Raw genomic sequence first — 21,588 nt, forward strand, 5'->3', positions numbered from 1 at the left:
AGTGTGTGGTCATTTAGATGTGTTTGTTGCATGTTCAGTGATTTGATGTAATTCAGTGCGAAACTGTAGGACACTTGGACTTCAGCATCTTTGTGGAGAGAAAATTGTTAATAAAGATTAAAAACACCCAAAACAAATTGATAGCGACGTAGTTACATATCGTAATCCCTGGTGGACAGTGGAACACTGTTAAGATAGATACATTCAGGATAGAGCGTGTCAGTGAGAGGGAAACTCAGGACGACAAGCAGCTGCAGGGTGGAAAAGCAGATAGACATTCTCATGAAGAACTTCTCTCGTTTACGTGTATTTATTACCGTCTCCATATACATTTGCAATGATGACTTTGGATAAAAGGTGAGATACACCCTGGACAAGTTGTCAGTCCATGTTAGTGACAGACAAACATGCACACTCTAACAGCAAAATATACTGAACTAAAATATAAATGCAGAATGTAATGCTTTATTTAAATAATTTAAAGCCACACCTGGCTATAGTATGAATCAGTTCAATCATCCAGAATTTGTCACAAGTTGCACTGTTCAAAAATTTTATATTCACAGTGGGCTAAACCTTCTAATCATAACAATAAAACAAAAAAACATTGCATCATCCCAATCCTGGCTTCCCTCCACTGGCTACCTGTGCATTTTAGGACTGTTTTAAGATTTTGTTGTTCATTGTTAAAGCTTGCTATAGAATAGAAATGCTGACTTCATATAAGCCAGTTTGCAGACTTCGATCCTCAGGTGGGGTCATTCTGAACATTAAAAGCTGCGGAATCCATCTCTTCTTTGAAATCACCTATTGAAACCAAATTTTATTGACTTGCTTTTGTGTGATGTTGTCTCTTTCACTTTCTTTTACTCAGTGCCATAGCATTTTTGGTGTTTTTGGTATTGAAATTCTGTATTATGCATTATCTATCTTTCACTGCGTTTAATCATATTTCTACACCGTCTTCCTTCTCTGGTCTGTTTTTTTTTCTTTCTATTTGGCTTGATTGGCTTTCTGTAATATTGTCCTCCTTGGTGTCCTCTTTTTTGGCTTGTCTGTCAAAGCCCTTTGAGTACATATTTCAGTTCAGCTTTATTCATCGCAAATTATTTGTGGTTTTACCAGTCTGTATATTCAATATCAACAGACAACCAGATATAATTAAAATGTCAGAGGAAACGTGTGTTATACATATCCAGCTATTTTCTATACACCGCTTTTTCCTCTGTATGATCACGGGAGGACTGGACAGACAACCAAGCACACAATTTAGATTCAACAATTAACCAGACACAGAAAGCCCCCCAAGCAAAATGACAAAAAATTGGCCACAATAAGTTCAGATTAATCCACTCCTTGTTTATAGTTACCAAAAACTTGTTTGAGGTTACACAGTTAGTCCAAAATGACCCAAAATATGACCCAAATGGCTCAATGTTTGTCCAAATGTAATGAAATTGTTCAAAGTAATTTAAAAAAAATGATCAGCAGACCAGCCACTTCGATATGATTCTCTATTTTGCATTAGTGTTTTAACTGTATTTCTACACCTTTTGCTTCTCTGGTTATTATTATTATTATTATTATTATTATTATTATTATTATTATTATTATTATTATTATTATTATTGTTATTGTTATTATTATTGTTGTTGTTGTTGTTGTTGTTGTTGTTGTTGTTGTTGTTGTTGTTATTGAGTGCATTGCAGCCTGGTTTATGAGTGGAGGAGGGGATTGAGGAGCCTCTTCAACCAACCAATCAGGAGTCTCCCTCTCGACCAATCAGATGAGAGTTAGACTTCTCTTCCTGTTTGGCCGAAGGATTCATTATCGTGAGAGTAATAAAACGATCATCCAAAAAGTAGAAATAATTTATAATAATTGTCATTGTCTCAAGTAAGTAATCATTTTTTTTAAAATCTGGAAATATATATTTTGCTTGTATTATTTCACACAAGAGGAGTAGACAGTTTGTTTTACGGTTTTATGTGGATTTTTTTCCGTTGTGTGTGCGCGCGTGTGTGTGAACGGCGAACAGTTAGCCACAGCGAGCTGCTAGCAGGGAGGTTAGCTTAACAAGCGGCGTCCCTGCCGGTGAATTAATGATGAAATTTACAATTTCTCTCGTTTTATTCTACGCAGACTTCATCCCACGGAAGAAGTCCAACGGATTGAGATTCATTTTCACGCTTTGTCGATCATGGGAGGCATCAAACAAGAGCAGAGTGATGCATCCCAGCAGCCCAAAGCTTCACACACAGCGGATCCCCCACAGGATGAGGTGATGCATCCCACCACCATAGACATGGGCTGTGAAATGCTTCAATTGTACTTCCTTAGAAGGATGTTAAGTTTTACAGCTCAAAAATTGATTAAACAGTAAGCAGAAACACTGATTCTGTTCACCAGTTCACCAAGTTACCATTTTATTTGGTGAATTACAGGGCCTTAAGTAATGTACACCTATATATCTAAATATATAAAAGCCCTTTCTAATAAATATAGTAATGCAGAAATGCCACCAGAAAGATTACAGTTTCAAATACAGAGTAGAAGGGAGTTGAAAACGGTGTGTATCTAAGGTTTCAAGAATTCAAGGATATTAATTGTCATTGCATTTCTGCAACAAAACTTTGTTGGCACTTCCAAAAAAAAACAAAAACAGCATAGTATAACAAACAACGAACAACTGTATAAAACACGTATTAAATATGTGTATATACATACATATCTATCTATCTATCTATCTATCTATCTATCTATATATATATATATATATATATATATATATATATATATATATATATATCACACATAATCTCACACATAAACAGTATTTCAGTAGTTTCAGTTCTGTCCATTGTGTGCTGCTAATTTCACAGACAACAGCAACTTATGGTGCAATAAAATGTGATTTCATTTTTACTCAGTTCTGTTGTCATATCTTGGTAGTTCACATCGCCTTCTGTAATGCATTCTATTCATTATAATGTTACTGCTGCAAATATACAGCCATGACACAGCCAAATCTCCCCAATAAAAAGACTTGGTATGACAGAAAAATATTTTGAATCTTGTAAACTGATCAGACGTTTGCAGTCAAATGAAATCCGGTTGTGACAGAGCTCAGGATTCAGCTGTAACAAACGGTTTACATGCAGCTGATAGACCGTGACTCTGTTTTTCACCACTCTGCTGTCTGAGATGAAGGAAAGTACAGTGTGTCATTTAATGTTAGATTGTGATTGATCCTGTCTCCATGTCAGAAGTAGATTCTAATTGTAATTACAGAAGCTATTGCTGTGTTGTGTTGTATCCTGTAAACGGTCATTTTTAGGTCTCTTATTAACTAAAGGCTTTAAACTGTGTCCTTAACACTTACTGTGACATTTGTGGACAGCCACACAGCCAGTCATCCATGCTGCTTTCACTTTCACTGAGACACCCTAGTAGTTGCATTCACTGAAACTTGGACGTCAGAGCTTTGATGAATGAACTTGACCAATTGGCTGGAAACTTTTTATTTACACAGGTACGGTTGCCTGAGCCTGAAAAACACCCTGTAATGGCAACATTATGATATTAGTTGAGTTAAATGATAGAAACAAAGCAACAAAGACAGGCAGAATAATTAAATGAAATAGAAAATTAGTAGAAAATACATATTTGTAAGTCTTGTGCAATTAAATTCAACAGCAGCATAAGCTACAGACTTCATAATGTGTATTTATTCATCCTTTATTTAGCAGGGAAGGTCCAACTGAGACAACACATTTCATCTTCCAGGGAATCCTGGAAGACAGTATTTCCATTTATCTGTTTCAACAAAACCCAAGCACTGTTATCTTCATTAGAGTAGGATTTATTACAGGCAGCTTTTTGTATATGAAGGTGTGTGTAGTGAAGCTGAAGCTTAGACCATCACTTAGTTATTCAACAAAAAAAACTAAAAAATACTGATCACTGACAAATTGTCTGCATTATCTTTTAAGCAAAGATGTGAAAAGTCATGTTTTCATATATGAAAATGTGTTGATTGTCTTAGTCTTCTAAGGTGGTAAATTGAATATCTTTGAGTTTTGGAGTGTTAGTTGGACAATGCAAGCAATTTGAAGTCCTCTCCTCAACAAGATAACACAGATAAGCACCAGCGTAGTTTAACTGATTATGAAAATAATCTCCTGCTGCCACCCAACTATGTAGCTGTGTTATGGGAGTTGTCTACTAAACAAAGAGGAGCGGTGCAGATGACTGTTTCTTTCTTAGAGTGTTGTTTTGTCTCTCTGCAGCCTAAGAAGAGAGGCTGGCCAAAGGGAAAGAAAAGAAAGAAGGTGCTACCAAATGGTCCCAAGGCACCTGTAACAGGATATGTCCGCTTCCTGAATGAACGAAGAGAACATATGCGGGCACGATACCCCGACTTACCTTTCCCAGAAATCACTAAGAGACTTGGAGCAGAGTGGACACGATTAGCCCCGAATGACAAACAGGTAGCTATTTTCAGGTTTCCATACATACAGTTAGTTCAGTACATCATGAAACTGTGAGAAATAGGCATTTAATGGTGCTTTAACTTTGGGCCAGTTAGGCTTTTGTCCACAATATCAACATCGATCACATTTAAAAATTTTGAAGAGCATCGTTTGTCTTCTTCTTTTAAAGATGTTACTGATATTTAAGTATGTGGCTTAATAAGATGAAATAGATTTCTCCACAGTGCTGTTCTTTTCAGCAAAATGGTTGTGAAATTTTGCCGAAATGTTCTACTGGACCATTTTCTAAAACACACTTTAAATAACTGAGGGTCTCTTTTTAAGCGACACACAATTTCTCCGTCAGTAAAATTTCACAATATTATTTGTGTGCTACCAGCGCTATCTGGACGAAGCAGAACGAGAGAAAATGCAGTACGCCCAGGAACTGAAGGAATATCAGCAGACTGAGGCCTATCAGATCACCAGTGCTAAGATACAAGACAAGAGGATCAAAAAAGGTGACACTAGTCATGTTTTTTTTCGGTTGATTACTGCTCATGCATGTGTATTTATATCAGTTGTTGAATCTAAATAAAGCACCACAGTACCAGCCCAAACAGCAACCTATATTTGTGTAGCATTACTCTTTACCATGTGATCTTAATATAAGGTTTATATCTTTCTCTCTTTCAGAAGACACTCCATCAGTCATCTTCAGTACTAGCTCAGGGTCATCTTTAACAAAGGTATGTGACATTCCAGTACCTTGTCATTGTGCTTTGTAATTTCCACACAAACTTGGAGCCAACATGTCTATTTTCTGATCATTTCTGTTTAGGCCTCTGACCTCTCTAGCAGGTTTGACATCCCCATTTTCACAGAGGAGTTCCTCGATCAGAACAAAGGTAACAGAGAAACTGACAACAAGAAACGATCATTCTATCATATCACAAGTAAAACAAAAATGCACATAGAAAGGTAGTAATATTCAGTATCACCATCTTGCACTCCTGTTCAACATTTTTTTCACTCATTTTCAGCTCGAGAGGCTGAATTGCGGCGGCTTCGTAAGGCCAACATCGAGTTTGAGGAGCAGAATGCAGTGCTGCAGCGGCACATTAAGGACATGTACAATGCTAAAGAGCGCCTGGAGGCTGAACTGGGGCAGGACGAGAAGCGAACCCAAGCTCTTCACCAACACTTGCTGGCTATTAAACACACACTGGTCAATAGTCTCTCATCAGTTCCCCTACCAGGTCAGGATTTCACTGGCTTTACTTAGTCACAGAAGGAAAGAATGGATAGTAATGCTCCCGTATAATAGGAGATAGATTTCCTTTCTATCATTTTCATGTGCAGTTGTGTTTCATGTGTCATTGAAAATATATCACCATCATTAGCCTTTTAATTGGTGTGACTGTTTGACTTTGGAATGTGAGTGTTTATTAATGCAGCCTGGAATCTCATTGGAATTGTCGGTGCTTAAATTCAACAATATTTTCCATAAGAAGATCAAATAACAATACTCAAGGATATGTGTGGGTTTGTTTAATTAGTGTTTATTCTGAACAGGTACAGGTGAGACAGCATCTCTTGGAAACCTGGACTCGTACCTGAGTCGTCTCAGTGGAGTTCTCGAGGGAAACCCCCACAAACACCGCGCTCTGCTCAACCAACTTTGTGAGGTCCTCTCTCATCTGGACAGGTAACTTTTATTTCCCACACTCAGCCTAATAGGATGGAACATGAAAATAGAAGATTGACAACTCTGAGGCAGCGTACTTGCTATCCGTCACCTTGCTTAAATATAGTATCAGATGTGTCCACTGTAATCTTTTCCAGCAGAAGGTTATACCTGTTAAACATGGTTCAAACAATACCCTCTTTTTGCAGTTGTTTGCTAGAATATTGTCTTTACACTTCAGTGCAGTGGAACAAAATTAACAAATTAGGCGCAACATAGTTTTTCTTTTCTTTACTGGTGAATTGTTTTGAGTTAAAATTTATTTGTGCTATCTACTGCAGTGTTTGTGAATCCTACAGTATTATTACAGTAAACCTTCTGTGAACTTGGGCTAGGCAGTGTTTGTGCTATGTTGGCAGCAGGGTCATGGAGCAAACTTAGGTAGGTAGCTTACAAAGACAATATAAGAGTTAATTTTTTACTGCAAGTACACTGATAGTGTGTTTGGTTTTGAGCGATGCCAAAATGCAGGCGTCTACATTTCAATAACTTAATACAGTGTCTGAATGTTGCTCAACCTGTTCACACTACACCTCCTGTGTAGACACAGCTGTTAAGTTCATGCATAAATACGAAGCTGCTGCCAGTACAGCAAGCAAGCTTAATATAATGTATTAGTTTTCGATATTGACGGGTGTTTTATATCAATAATTTACTTTTAAAATGTATTCACTGCTAGCTACCTAGCCCTACCTCGGCCTGTCTCGTGTTTCTGTACATAAATGCTGCCTAGTTTGCTTGTTGTGGCAGTTCTCCATGTCATTCAGCTGCTTCTCCCATGAGTCTCTTGTCCCGCACATGGAGTCATAGCAGAGCTGGAGGGCCACTCCAACTCTCCAAGTCTGACTCACCGGATGCACTTTGCTGGTATAAGCCTGCCACTGGCCACTCATTTCGGGCCTTTTTGTCCTTTCTTCATGACAGGAAACAACAATAACAACCCCGGGCTAGCAACCCACCACACTGAAAATTTGAAGATGAATTGTGCAGTCAGCCAGTCCTGCTACTTTTTTCTGGTGGACTACCCATTTTAATGACTGTACTTGACTCCCTACATGCAAGTGTTTCACCCAAACAATTCCAGCTCTCATTATTTTGAAGAAATACAGAAGCCTCATTTTTTCTATAGCCCCCCCTTATGGTGATTGTGTTTGATTTAAAGAAATGTGCACAAGTCAGAGCATTTTCCCCCTGTAGCAAGATGTGTGATGCAGCCAGACCATTAAGTTCTACAGAATGGCCTTGCAAAACCAGACTACTCAACCACAACCTGCAGCACGTAGCAAGCTTATTCATGTGCTGCTACGCTCACTGAGACACAGAGCAAAACAAGGACACTGTAAAATTTCCTTGTGACGAAATATCCAAATACCTTTGCCAATGCAGTCCAAGGTGGTGGAGTTGGAGTCTAACCACCAATGGCATCAAGGACCACCACAGGGAAACGTAATATGAGGCAGGTCAGGGTTAGCTGGTTAGCAGTAACTTAACTTAAAAATAGAATACTTACATACAGCGCCTTTAAAAGACTTGAAGCAAACTAAGTTGACTGGCTGCTGGCTCCAGTTACGTATCTCCCACACAAACCTGAGAGTTGTGTCAATCTGCTCGTTCAGAAAGCAAATCAGCATAGTTTCCAAAATGTCTAAGCATTCCTTTAAAATGAGCACATTGTTCAACTTAATCAGCCTTATTGCTCATGTATATTTCACAATTCAAGCGCCCCAAGACTACGGCTGAAATCAGTCCTTAACTACCATGTAGCGCTCTGCATTTACCACTTGCCGTTTTATTTGAGTGCCTTTAGACATGATACAGTGGAACAAAAAAAAGTAGTGTTCATGGCATGGGCATTACTTTCTGCGTGGCACATTATGTAGATGAAAGCATTAGAGCAGGGGTGTCAAGCTCATTTTAGTTCAGGTTCCACATACAGCTCAGTTTGAACTCAAGTGTCCCTGACCAGTAAAATCATAACATAATAACCTATGAATAACCACAATTCCAAATTTTTCCTTTGTTTTAGTGGAAAAAAGTACATTCTGAAATGTTCACATTTAAGGAACCATCTTTTTACAAAATATTATTAGCAAAATGAAATTTGTTAAGAAAAACAAATTCAATTTCAACAACATGCAGCCTCAGTTTATCATTTACACATTCCAACTTCCAGACCACAGTGTGTCTACAAAGGAACAGAACATTTAGTCACAGCTATCTGGAACTGAACGATACAGTATTTTAATTAAAAAAGACAACAAAACAAGACAAAATATTACAAAAATGAGACACATAATAACAAAAGCGAGAAACAAAATGACAAAAAATGAGACAAATGACATGAAACAATAAAAAAAGAGACAAAAAATTAGACAAAAAAGGGACAAAGTTAAAAAGCAACAAAAAAATGGACACAAACGAGACAAAATTTAACAAAAACGGGAAATGAAATGACAAAAACAATACCCAAAACAATGAATAAAGCAAAACGCAAAATTACAGAAATAAGACAAAAAACATAAGCAAGACAAAACGGAACACAAAATGGCAAAAACATGAGACAAACGGTAAAAGTCAGACAGGAAAAAGACAAAAAAACAAAAACAAAACAGAATATTACAAAAATGAGACACAAAATGACAGAAGAGCAATCTAGTATTTTATTTTATGATCAAAACAACTTGTCATGGTCTGGGAAGTATTTAAAATTTATAGTTTTACAAATATACAAATTGCAGTTACTGTCTTCTCTGTATTTTTTACACTTTACAAAGTCATCCTGAGTGCTGGATTGGACCCTCTGGTGGGCTGATTTTGGCCCGCAGGCCGCATGTTTGACACCCCTGCATTAGAGCTATGAGACTCACTGTCGGTGATAAAATGATGATTATTTACTGCACATTACTACATAAAATATTGAGTGTCCACTATATGAGTGATTTCAGACACAGCACTTTAAATTTATCTTAATATTAATATGACAATAATATTCTTTTTTTCTAACTGCATGTTTTCATTCCGTGTCAGTGAGAAGTTATGAGGATACTCCAGGCAGAGACCCACTCGTTCTTGGATCAGAGGGACACATGACAGGCTTGGTGGTATTAGCTCAAGTCAGTGCCATTCAACAGAGCATGTAGGCATGAGAAGACCAGCAACGGAAAAGGGTACAAACACTTCAAAACAGCACACACAGTCCATGTCTACATGCCTATCGTTTAGGAATATGTGTATTCTGCAGAATATGTGTATTCCTACACGTTAGTTTTATGAATGTACAAATGTGTGGCAGCGTCAAGGGTTTATACAGTTCAGGTTTTCACCAAATACAGTGTAATTTACCCTTCAGAGCTGCCTTAAGTAAATTTGGATTGACTCTAACCTTATTATGTAGCTTTGTATCAGCAGTTATCTACAGGTCCACGACATGTCCAATACAGCAAGCCTAATTATCAGTTTACAGTAAATGCCATTTGGCATGTGGTGGGTGGGGGATGTGTATGTAGTATTATTTAGAATGCATGAAATAAAACTGGAAGGGGTAAAAATTAAATGTTGGGGTATATGTGTTTGAATTTACATTGATAATGCCAGGTTGTGGAATGGGCAAATAGTTTCAAATGCTGTCAGATTATATATTTGTGAAGTATATTTGTATTTTTTTCAAATGTTCATTAAACCATACTGAAAATGCTATTTCCAACAAAAGAGGAATGTGTGCAATTTTGCTTTTTAAAGTTGTTGTGAAACCAGTGCAATTATTTAAAAAATCTTGAGTTTAAATCAAATTATAAAGCAACTTATTGAACCTACACAGCTAGATGCCATCCATCCATCATCTATACACCGCTCAATCCTCATTAAGGTCACGGGAGGTGCTGGAGTCTATCTCAGCTGACTTGGGGTGAAGGCAGGGGACACCCTGGACAGGTCTCCAGTCTATCACAGGGCTACATATACAGACAAACAGTCACACTCACATTCATACCTACGGGCAATTTAGAATCATCAGTTAACCTCAGCATGTTTTTGTGGGAGGAAGCTGGAGTACCCGGAGAAAACCCATGCATGCACAGGGAGAACATGCAAACTCAGAAAGATCCCGGGAAGGCTGGGATGCGAACCAGGGATCTTCTAGCTGCAAGGCGAAAGTGCTAACCACTACACCACTGTGCAACCCCAGCCAGGTACCACACAAGGTAAAACTAGGATTTTTAAATGACACTGTAATGATGCAGAGAACAGTGTTTCCCAACAGGGGGAGCTGCTGGTCCATACATGCTTTTTCAGTCCTGGACCAAGTGTGGCTTTTGATTTTTGTCGTCGTTTTTAGGATGATCGTAGACAGGCCTGTGGTAAGTATGCATCACAGTTTAATGGCTGAGCCTGGGTCAGATTTTGCAGGTAGGACCTATAGTTAGACCAAGGCTCAAAGGTTCAAGACTGGATTGTTGATTTAACCCCTCAAGAAGATAATCTCTGTGTTTATCAGTTTATGTAGATGAAAATAACGCCTTCCTGGTTTACAATGGTATAGATGCAACTCTATACCGTATATATCCTGAAGAATGTGTAGAAATATGAAGTCTCTACCCCTTTCTCCATCCACCCCTCTGCACTCGCTGCAGCTCAGCACACCGGCTCACCTGCACCTCTGCTCAAATGCTGTAAAACTTTGTGCTACTCAACAGCAAGGTGTAATATTGGAGTAATTCAGCTATACAATGCAAGTTCTAACTGGAAACTGGTTCTAAAGAAGAATAATGATGCACAAAGCTTCACCCTGACCACCTACATGATTGATTCCTTAGGTTTGTTACATATGAAATGTGTGAATTCTGAAAGTAGAAACACAGCTATGGAGTTGTCTGCCAATTTTGTTCATGATACCTCTTCTGGTATATGAAAAACACAGTACAAACACATTAACGTGGTCTAAAATTTGATCTTCACTGGAGGTAATCAAATAATTCCTGACAATCTTATCTATTTTTCAATATTCTGCAAATTTAAGCCTTGACCGTTGATCTGCTTCCAGTCAAGTGTCTTACCTAAGCCACTTCATCACTCGTGTACAGCAGCATTCCCTCCTCATTTTTTTTTGTTTAAACAAGCATGCAACTCCAAAGTAAGCTGAAGCAGTGTAGTATAAGAGACTCTTCTTTGCTTTATAACCGACTCTTCGTGTAGAGAAGTCTGACTCATTTCCAAGCAACTATTTTCCTGTTGTTCATTGAGGTTCCTCTGCTCAACCATCTCTGACTTGTTTGACGCTTTATTAATCATAATCTATCAATTTTTATAATGGCAAATGTGAAATTTTATCTTGATATATCATTTACTTTTCATGACTACCAATTACCAATACTTTATTTAATGGTCCACAGTTATATTTGGCAAAGCATTTTGAAACTTCAGAAACCTCCTCTGCTTGGATTAGGTTATCCGTCAATATTTATGTTTTTGTGTTCATACCAGCTTGATCAATTATGAAACGTCAACAAAAATAACTTTCATGACTTAGTATTTCATATTTAGAAATATTCTGTTTTGTTTTCCTTTTTGATTGTGATATGCAAATACATATGATCCAGAAAATATCATTAGTTGACTTCATCGTTAATTTTTTGTTTATTATCGTGTGCTCAAACATGGGACTTCATCACTGGTTCAATTATTTTTTCCAATTTTAACGCACCTATAATCAATGATTACTTTGTCTACTCGTACAGTATTTTGCAGAATCTGAATAAGATTGTGAGAAATAACAGTGAAACTTTCAGGCTTTTATCTTCAATAGTTACTGAGATACTGTCGTTCAAGCGTAGCCTCAAACATCAATGTGTGGAAGAAAAAAAAGCATTTTCTCGTTTCTGGGAAAGTATTTGATATATCAAGAAACTGCATATTTTTTTAATTCATGTTTAAAGGTGGGACTTTTCATGATTGTTTCATTTTTTTCATGTTTTAACTCACCTTGTCCAGTATTGCAGAATCCGAATCAATAACATGATGATAAATAACTGTCACTGTTGTTCAAACTTAAACTCAAATTTCAATACAAAAAAAGCTGCTGAAATGCTACTTTTAGTCTTTGTTCTTATCTCGAAAAGTGCTTGATACATCAAAATAAAATCTCTCAGATATCTTAATAAATAGTCATTTGTAAAAGTTTCAGGAAAATCAAAGATGGTTGAGCAGCAATTCTTCTAAAAAAAATATGATGAATTAGGATGGATTTTTAGTGTTTCCTTGACATGGCTGGACAACATGACATAAATCTGTATCCATATGTTAATAATTTGATGGTGTTTGAGTGCATCATTTGTGAGAATTTAGGAGGTAATACGTTTTTAAAAATATGTAGACAGAAGCTGATAAAGTGGCCTGTGAGACGCCCACACCCTCCACAGTCCCACCCCACCATCCACACCATCAACACGCGCTGTGACGTCACGGGCGGAGCTGTCCACGCAGCGGTGGTGCTGAAGCTGAACAAGATGGCTGAGTGTTGGAGACCGGAGAGGTGAGAGCCGAACTAGGGGGGGAGAATAGAGTCTCAGATTCACTCAGACTCGCCTTAAAAAAAGAGACACCGAGCGGACTGCGGCTATATTTACTCTCCAAGTTCGAAGACTCTGATTCCTGAGCGGTGCAACGAACCCTGGCGGGCCCCGGTGCTGCTCACTCCACCGACGGCAGGCTTCTCCATCTCCAGCCCGCTCCTGCCGCTCATCCCCCCGGACTGTATATTTGCACAGATTAGCTCAGCCAATAAGGAAGCTGGTGAAGAAGCTGGACTATAAGAAATGTCATTGCTGTGTGTTGGAGGTAAGAGATTTAAAAAAAAAAAAAAAAAACCTACCAATCCATGTCTTGGCACGACTAGCTGTGCTTTTTTTCTCGCCCGGCAGTTTGAATAGTATTTTTACAGCCTTTTTAAAAGAGGATTTACCTGTGATGCTGCAAATATTGTAGAAAATCATCCTCTATAAGGAGCGTTAATTGCAGTTTAATGCAAATCCATTATAAGGTAAATATTTCCCATCACCTCTAGTAGATTTTTTGTATTTCTTATGTGTTCTTCGCTATGATTCATGCAGAAATCTTGCACTACTGCCGTCCTTGATGACAGCTCAGGCTCGTTTTTACTCAAACCTGGCACCGCTACAACCGGATCGATTTGTGGAGTAGGTGTATGCTCCTGGCAGCTTCTGTCAAACATAGTAAAAGCAAGATGTAATCCACTCTCTCCTTGGCCCTGTGTGGAGTTTTTTGTTTCTCATTTCATAGAAAGGCATTTTTTTTTTTGCTTAATAACTGTCTCGTTTGGAAACCAGACATGTCAGTTTTCGTGCGTAATTTCCCGGAGCGAGAAAAAGAAAGGCGTGTGCAGCCTGCTGGATTTCTTTACAGTAGGATTTTTTTTAAAGCCACGTGACTCTGTACAATATTCCTGTTTCTCTTAATAATCGATCCACCAGAGTTTGCTTCATTTTAACAAGATTCCTCTGATGATTTCCTGGTTTCCTACTGGAAAAACACGCCCAGAATCTAACAACACTGCTGGCTTCCTTCAGTTGCTGATGATATGTTTGTCATTTTTCGATCATAGTGTTGTCCATGATGTTTTAAGTAGCACCCAAATGACATACAGTGGCTTATATTTATGGGTTATGCACTGAACTGTCATGTTGTTGCTGTTAAAGTGAGCATTTATGGTTAGAGTAGGCTTGTGTTCATATCAGAGGTTGGCTTTGCTTGGTTAGCTTTTCACTTTCTTCTGGGGTTTTCCTCAAATTTAGAGCAAAAGATGTCCATTTATCAAATCTAAATTACCCAAATCAATGCCCTTTGCTATCAGGTGTAACTTAAACTAGCCTGCTTAACTGTCCAGGTGGAAAATGTGGGGATGGATTGTGCAAATGTCCAAATTGCAATTCTCGTGGTCATCCCCACATCCCTCTAAAAAGTTATCTCCATTTGAGACATGAGAGGAATTTAACTTAGTAGTAGTAGTTTTCTGCTGCCTCCTAGCAAGGATAACTTCTCCGTGTGTTTTACAACAACACTGTAAACTGAAATTTATGCCGGTAAAGCACATTCCAAGGCCTGGTTGGTGGAGGAACAGTAATTTCTTGCAGGAAAAACTGAATAATAAACGCAGTCCCAGCTGTGAGAGACGCTTGAACTGCAGATTTAATGAATCAAATATTTATTTTAATGGCTGATAGTAATGTGTGCACGTCTGTGTTCTGTTATCTATCATTTCCTGAACCCTCTCAAACAGGTTTGTACAGAGAAGCAACTCTTTATAATCCTCGCTGAATTGGAGCTTTCCTAGTTGCAACAGTTCTCAATTTCTCCAAATTTTATCCAGATTTGTGGCATGCACTCGGTTCATTTCTGAGACACTTTATAAATGTGGTGCCCGTTCTTTGGGTTTTTTTTAAACGGAGAGAGCAGGAGTGAAAAGATGAAAAAAGTGATTCCCTCAAGCTTCTTCGTCACATTCGGCAGCAGGCTTGTAGTGTTTGTGAAGAGGCTGCTATGCTGTTGACACCAGTGCTGGAGCTGATTGCACAGATGTCAGGATTGAGATTCTGGCTCGGTGGTGGTCCCTTTATGTCCTGAAGCTTTGTTGGCATAGCAACCCCAATGGTATTTTAGGCCTCTGCTGGCATTTTCTATTTGGTTTCTACACACTGTTGCAGGCCTGCAGCGAAGGTTTATATTGATACTATGTATTTTTCCTTTGTAAGAAAAGGAGAAATAAAAGAGGCTAAGTATATGCCTGTTCTTCCTGGGCTGCAACAGTTGTGTGGTACTCATGTGTGCAAACTCTACTTGCATGTCTCATGGTGTTAGATGTAGACGGTGGAATGATGGACTGTGCCACTAAAGCTGAGTGAGCAAACCTGGCAAACATCCTGACTGTCACATCCTGTAGAGGGATGCCAATTTATGTGTTATAACTTTAAAAAAGAGGGCAGCATGACAGACAAGCTTAGTATCATCTATTAGCATCCATTTATTACTATAATCTTAAATCAATTCAGATCATTTATTCATCTATCCAGCTGCTGTAGAAGGTCACGAGGGTCTGGAGCCTGCTGATATTGGATGAGAGGCACCCTGAACGTGTCACTAGTCCATCACTGGGCTAACACAGACAGACAACCATGCGCACTCATATTCACACCTAGAGCCAATTTTAACGTCTTTGGCTTGTAGGACAAAGCCAGAACACCTTTACAAAGCCCATATAGCGGAGGATAAAACATGCAAACTCCACTCAGAAAGGTCTAGTCGCTGCTAAGCTCTGCACCACCGAGCCACCCCACATCATTAGAGAAGAAACATTTTCACATAAGCAATCACAACGAAATGAATATAATGTAGCTCCACACCGTCTTTGGCCAGTTCTGTCTCTTTATGAACACACCGCTGCATTACTGTAATAACGACTGGCGTTGCTAGGAGTCTGGAGCAAAGAGCAACTGCAATACAAAGCATTCAAATTCTGTAGCTAATCATCCTGATTCTGTATATCCTATCCCTATGTAGATCGAGTATATTGTCTACTGTATATGTACTATTTCTTACATATTCTGAAAGACACAGTGGCAAAAGGGTGCAGTTTGTACATTTTTCACTGTCATTCATGTTGCAGGTTTTAGTTAGGTGTGTTTAGAAGGAATATTCAATCATTGATGACCACTGCATACTTTTACAGCTGTCATATGGTTAATATATTCTCTTAGGTGTACTGCAGGTATGTGTGACTGAATTTTTCGAGGCATTCAGGGACACGCTGCTGCAATGAGCCCTTACACTTGGTAGCTGTTTTTCAATTTTCCCCTTTTCTGGTCATATTTTTCACATTTTTATTTCCTACAAGGCTACAGGTTTATATTGTTGATGGTGTCAGTATAATTGCTCTGAAGTGTGTTCCTTTTGAAAGCTTTATAATAGGAAAATTTCAAGAAATATATATTTTTTTAAAAATAGGCCTCTTTAGCTTCTGTGGGCCATGGCATGACTGAATGTGTTTGTCTAAAATTTCTCAGCAAAGAAAGCAAAAATGAAATCCTGCAATTGCTGTGGCAGCGACTCAACATTTTCTGCCGAGAGTTTGCAGAAAATATGCAACGCTCCTTTTATATTTTGCTGTTTTTCCACTTACTCCCCTTCACTCTTTCCTCTGTGCTCTAAATGCAGCAATGTTGGTTTAGTCTTACGCCTCAGAGCAAGAAACCCCCCCACCCCACCCCACCCCAGCACACATACACTCACCACTCCCCTCTTTCCAGCACCCCCCACTGTCACACTGAAGTGGTTATTTTTAGTGTTGGGGATGCAGCTCACTCTGCCCGCATCCGGCTCCACAGAGAGATTAATGGAGCACGAGAGAAAGAGATGGAAAGGCAGCACACGTGCATTACTTGCCACATGGCAGGGGCAGCTTGTAGGAGCGAGTGATTGAGTGAGAGAGGACTGATGGCTGGCTGACGGCGAGGAGGAGAGGACAGCGTGAGGGAGAGAAAGTGTTGGCGAGGGTGCAGCCGAGGTGCATCTGTTAATTACTGTTTATTCAAAAGCGCACATCTTTCTCAAATAGATGCTAGGTGCCTCCGTGGAAATGAACCTGTCTTATTCCTCTGCCCTGTCAGCTGCTGAAATATCAGGATTTTACATTGAGGTTGGAACACATGCTTCACCTCAACGCTCACACCTGCCTCGTGAATCAGAACAATCATAAAGTGATAAGAATTATCCCAGGGGTTTTTATGGGGTGATGCTATTTTTAGAAGACAATTTGTCCACAATGATTTTCATGCCTGCTCTGCTGCCACTGACTAAGAAAATGACTCAGAATTGTATTTCTTTGCAATCATGCATTTTGCAACCCTGATTTCTAATCTGTTGTATTTATCTCCCTCTATTATAAACACCATCCTCTTGCAGCTGTTCACACATAAAGATTTTAAATTATGAACACTCCCTGTATTTCTGTCCTTAAATGTAACATCAGTGAATAGAGGCAGTCAGCAGGGATTAAATACCAGAGCTCTGAATTTTAATATCTCCCTACTGAACATGGGGATGATGGGCATCGGCAGGGTGCAAGACTGAATGAATAATGAATAAGCTTTTGACGTCACCGTGGCTTTAAAAGTCAGGCTGGTACCTCCAGAGGAGCCTGTGTGGAGGAGCTTGCAGGGGCACCTCAGCAGAGCCTTGTCTATTGTGTTAGTAAAGCTGAAGCACCGCTCAGTCTTTTATCCATCAGCCGACTGACAACCATGAAGGAGTACACACACATGCATCATTCAGAGAGGATGAGGCATGTGGTCGCTCTCCTACCTGGCTTTTTTACCTGCACTAACCATCCTTCTGGCTCTCCTGACGTGTCCTGCTCAACGGATGCAGTCTTTCATAGTGAGATTCTGGCATTGTGCCCAAAGACCACAGAGAAGTCCCAGGCTGAGAATTGCAGACCTCCCACCCTCCTCCTAAAATGCCAGACTGCTGTCAATCACCAGCCAACCATACTTTCATGCACACGAGCAGAGGAATGCCTGGACTGTGGTCACATGACACTGCAAGCACAGACCTCAGAAAACCCCTTTGTAGATTCACTGAGTTTGCAGTATGTAAATGGGAACCCTTGTCAGGCTAAGAATACTAATTTCCTGCCTTTTTTTCCCCATTTGTTTGCAGTGAAGAAAGGCAAGCTTGATGGACCCCAAGGTGAGTCGTGACCCGTGAAGATGATCCATTTACCAAACCTTTTACTGTTGAATGTAAACACACAGCGGCATAACCGGCCATGTTTGCATTTTACTTCTCACAGAGAAATTTAACACATACGTGACCCTGAAGGTGCAGAATGTCAAGAGCACAACCATCGCTGTGCGCGGCAGTCAGCCATGCTGGGAGCAGGACTTCATGTTGTGAGTGCTTCTTGCTCTTTTTGCATCTTCTGCTTCCTTTATTTCAGCATGCCTCTCCTCTGTAAATCCACTTGTGTAAACTGTCCAAAGTGGGGTCAGTTCTAAAAATTATTTATGACTTGTTGCTTGGGGCTAAAGACAACAAGTTTGAAACAGATTTAATTTTCAGTTATGGAGCTGAAATAAAGTGAGCTTACTAGACCTTTGTGGTACAAGGCTACATCAGCTGCTACGAGTATAACACACCCACTTGCAGCTAACTATGTAGTTTTACTTTAACTAACTTATATATCTGTCTAATTTAAGCTCAGCAAACTCAGAGGGCATCAGTTCTGCAACAAAAATACAATAGTGGTTCTGGTGAACATTTATATTGAAGAGGGTTGCTATAATTCACCAGATTATGTTGATCTATGAGCTTTGAAATTTGCTCAGTGTACCCCCTTGTGCCCCTCTGACGTTCTCTGCACAGCCCTGGTTTTCTGAGTGCAATGCTAAATTGGTACAATATTCCCCAAAGTATAAAGTCATCTGTTTAGCTTTTTAGTTTGAATGCATCTTTTTACCATACTCTATCATGCAAGCATAGTAAAATTGTGATGTGTTTGACATTGTTTCAAAAAATAAGTCTAGTGTTAATATTAGTTGGCAGATTAAATCCAATAGTCCATATTGACACGAGTAATTTCAAATTATTAGTTTTAAAGACCTCTTTAATGAAAATCAGCTATTTTTACATTGTTAACATTTCCATACTGTTTTTTTTAATATGCTGGAAGACAGCATGAGCAAAACAAGCACTTAGCACCATATCTTAGCATTTTCCCCTTCTACAATGACAAAGATGCTCAAAAAATCTGGATTTAGACTTCTTGGGTGTCATACATAGCAAACCTAGGACAACAATCCCTTCAAATTGCAGGGTGGGGCTTTCAGTGATATTCTTTTTCTTCAAAATCAGTTTCCATTTTGAGCATGCATGGCTGAATTAGTCGTAGCGTAGAGTTGTTTTGCAGTTTTTAGGCAGAGTGGTCGGGGAGTCGGTGTGCTCGAGCTGCAACCAGCGGGTATAGAGAGAAGCAGGGGCTTCATAGATCTGTGCAGCAGTGTGGAGTTAGCATATTAAAGCAGGCTTAAACTACTAAATATTTCACTTTAATACACAGAGATGAGTCTTTGGGACTGAAACGAACAGCCAGGGAGAGCATTTAAATAAAGAATGGATACTGTTGTTACACATGAACAGAGATGTCACCTCGGGGTTTCAGCTCGACAGCACACAGACGCTGTGCAACTCAAGGCAGCTGGGTCAGCTGTGACATTTATATTTCCTAAAAGGGGTTATTTTTGACTCTCTCTCCCTTTGTGGAACGACAGGGGTGAAATAACACCTCTGCTGGTGTTTGAGCTGCTCCAGCAGAGTTCATACATCCAGACAAGAGGGTTTCTCCCTATTCAAGCTTCATCGACACCTTTTGACTCCAAAACATCAACACAACAGTATAAGTGCCAAATGACTAAACTTTCTTGTCTTGTTATCCTTCTGTTTTTGTTTAATCTGCTACAACTGCAGCATTAAACTAAATAAAAAAATTAAACATCAGCACCTCTCTCCTTCTTTTTCCTTTTTTTGGAGCAGAACGCCATTCAGCCTCATTACTTCCTCAGATCCCAAGGATGCAGAAAGACACATTTTCATATCAAAGCCGTGGATATTATTAGGTTTAGATTCATTTAAGTCAGAAAGAGAAACTGTTCAATGGTGAGAGATGCATAGTGAGCTGATAATCTGCCAGTCTGATATGTAGGCGCACTACAAATCCTCGTTAGTCCTGTCGTTATGTGCTGCTGCTTGGGAAAACGAAGCCACTGAGTTCACTGTTGTTTGTCATACAGAAATAAAGACAGTCCCCACTGTTGTCTTATCTGTGCTGTCTCTTATATATTGCCGGCAGCCTTGTTGACAATCACCTACTCTTTTCCATCTTCATGCTGAATGACTCATTTCCCACAGTAGATTGAATCATGGTGCATATCCATCACCAGATTTGAAGCAGCTCCTCGTGGCTCTGTGTGCAACCGTGTCTCCACTAAGCTCTTTATAATATTCCATATTATTTCACGCTTTCTTTTCTCCTCTGTATTTTCCCAGTTTATTTATCCTCTTTTTCTTATCTTGCCACTTCCTCTTTGTGCCAAACAGTGAAATAAACCGCCTGGATCTGGGCCTCACAGTGGAGGTGTGGAATAAAGGGCTGATCTGGGACACCATGGTGGGCACCTTATGGATCCCCCTGCGCAACATACGGCAGTCCAACGAGGTACAACTCCTCCCTTTCTTCTCTCTGGCCAAGACCTTAGGTTTCATTGGCTACACTGACTGCACATGTACACCAAATATCCCAGATGGAGTAATAAATTAATGCAATTATTTAATCTCATATGGATCAACACACGGATTATAAAAACAAATGACTTGCTTTTGGTTGCTGCTTTAATTCAGGCCATTACATGAGAACTGGAGAGTGCTTTGACATTTTTTTTCACTATTGAAGTGATTAAGAGTCTCAGCAATGTATTGTATTTAAAGTGGTTTTGGTTTGTTTGTGTACGTGTTACTTTTATATTCATTAAATTGTATATTTTAATTCAGAGTACACTGAGGCATGGAGAGCTCATTCACAGTGCAGAAAATATAAGACGCAGACACACAAATAAATTAGAATAAGATGAAACACAAAAACTTGAATTGCCCAAAGCATAAAAATGAGTCAAGTTTTAGAAAATTCTGCAGGTTATTCCAGGTTACAGGTGCACAGCGAGTTAAGCTCAGTCTTCCAAGCTCAGGAAAACAGTCGGCACCTGCATCTTAATCCAATCATTGTGTGGTGTGTATGGCACAGTAAAAGACAGCAATGAAGTAATATAAACAGGGGAAAACCCAGTAAGAGACATATAAATGAGTAAAATCTAGTGTTTTTTATGCCTTTCTGGAAAAGACCACCCAACCTTGGCATAGAGCTCACAGCGATGATTTTAAGTATCAGCAGTGTTTAATCTCGATGCAGACAGATAAACAAAGTCCAAGGACTGAGGAGACACTGCTGATGCATGCATGTATAAAATGTCACTATAGTTCTGTATTTAGAGAAAATCTGCCTTAATAAGCTTTTCCTCCACAATGCAGTGGGAAACATGATTTATTCCTGTAAAAGACATTTTTTCTGTAGTTTCTGTCACCAGTTTGGACGGGTGATATTTAAAAGTTGGCCTCTCATTGATCCAATTCTTGAGATATTTGCACGCTAAAAGTCTTCTGTATTTGTTCCCTCATAGCAGAGATCATTACATCGGTGACTGGTAAAAATATGTGCTTATTGAGCACAATTTGTTACTCTGAAGGGCTTTGACC

At 39.2% G+C, this 21,588-nt stretch overlaps 2 protein-coding genes across 10 annotated transcripts in view; both read left to right on the forward strand.

Annotated features, from left to right (window-relative positions):
* Positions 1-1,754: 1,754 nt before the first annotated feature.
* On the forward strand, positions 1,755-9,927 carry hmg20b (high mobility group 20B). Of its 2 annotated transcripts, none has more exons than XM_035952300.2 (9): positions 1,755-1,896; positions 2,143-2,281; positions 4,290-4,490; positions 4,873-4,993; positions 5,172-5,221; positions 5,314-5,380; positions 5,516-5,731; positions 6,048-6,180; positions 9,247-9,927. In XM_035952300.2, exons 1-9 carry the CDS (start codon positions 1,787-1,789, stop codon positions 9,257-9,259), a joined length of 1,050 nt encoding a protein of 349 aa, XP_035808193.2. In that variant the 5' UTR covers positions 1,755-1,786; the 3' UTR covers positions 9,260-9,927. The 2 variants fall into 2 exon arrangements, with proteins under 2 accessions (XP_035808193.2, XP_023134873.2); XM_023279105.3 differs by having other exon boundaries at positions 1,756-1,896; positions 5,169-5,221.
* A 2,696-nt stretch (positions 9,928-12,623) lies between these two features.
* Positions 12,624-21,588, forward strand: part of unc13a (unc-13 homolog A (C. elegans)) — a 63,279-nt gene continuing 54,314 nt past the window's right edge. For 2 of the 8 annotated variants that reach the window (XM_055013955.1, XM_055013961.1), the window contains exons 1-4: positions 12,625-13,050; positions 17,944-17,973; positions 18,077-18,176; positions 20,380-20,497. In XM_055013955.1, coding sequence (XP_054869930.1) covers positions 13,029-13,050; positions 17,944-17,973; positions 18,077-18,176; positions 20,380-20,497 — 270 coding nt within the window. In that variant the 5' untranslated portion in view covers positions 12,625-13,028. Of the gene's footprint in view, positions 13,051-17,943; positions 17,974-18,076; positions 18,177-20,379; positions 20,498-21,588 lie in introns of all 8 variants that reach the window. The other 6 variants (XM_055013966.1, XM_055013970.1, XM_055013951.1 and 3 more) reach the window with 5 other exon arrangements.

This window comes from Amphiprion ocellaris, chromosome 2, assembly GCF_022539595.1.
Source record: "Amphiprion ocellaris isolate individual 3 ecotype Okinawa chromosome 2, ASM2253959v1, whole genome shotgun sequence".
Lineage (NCBI taxonomy): Eukaryota > Metazoa > Chordata > Actinopteri > Pomacentridae > Amphiprion > Amphiprion ocellaris.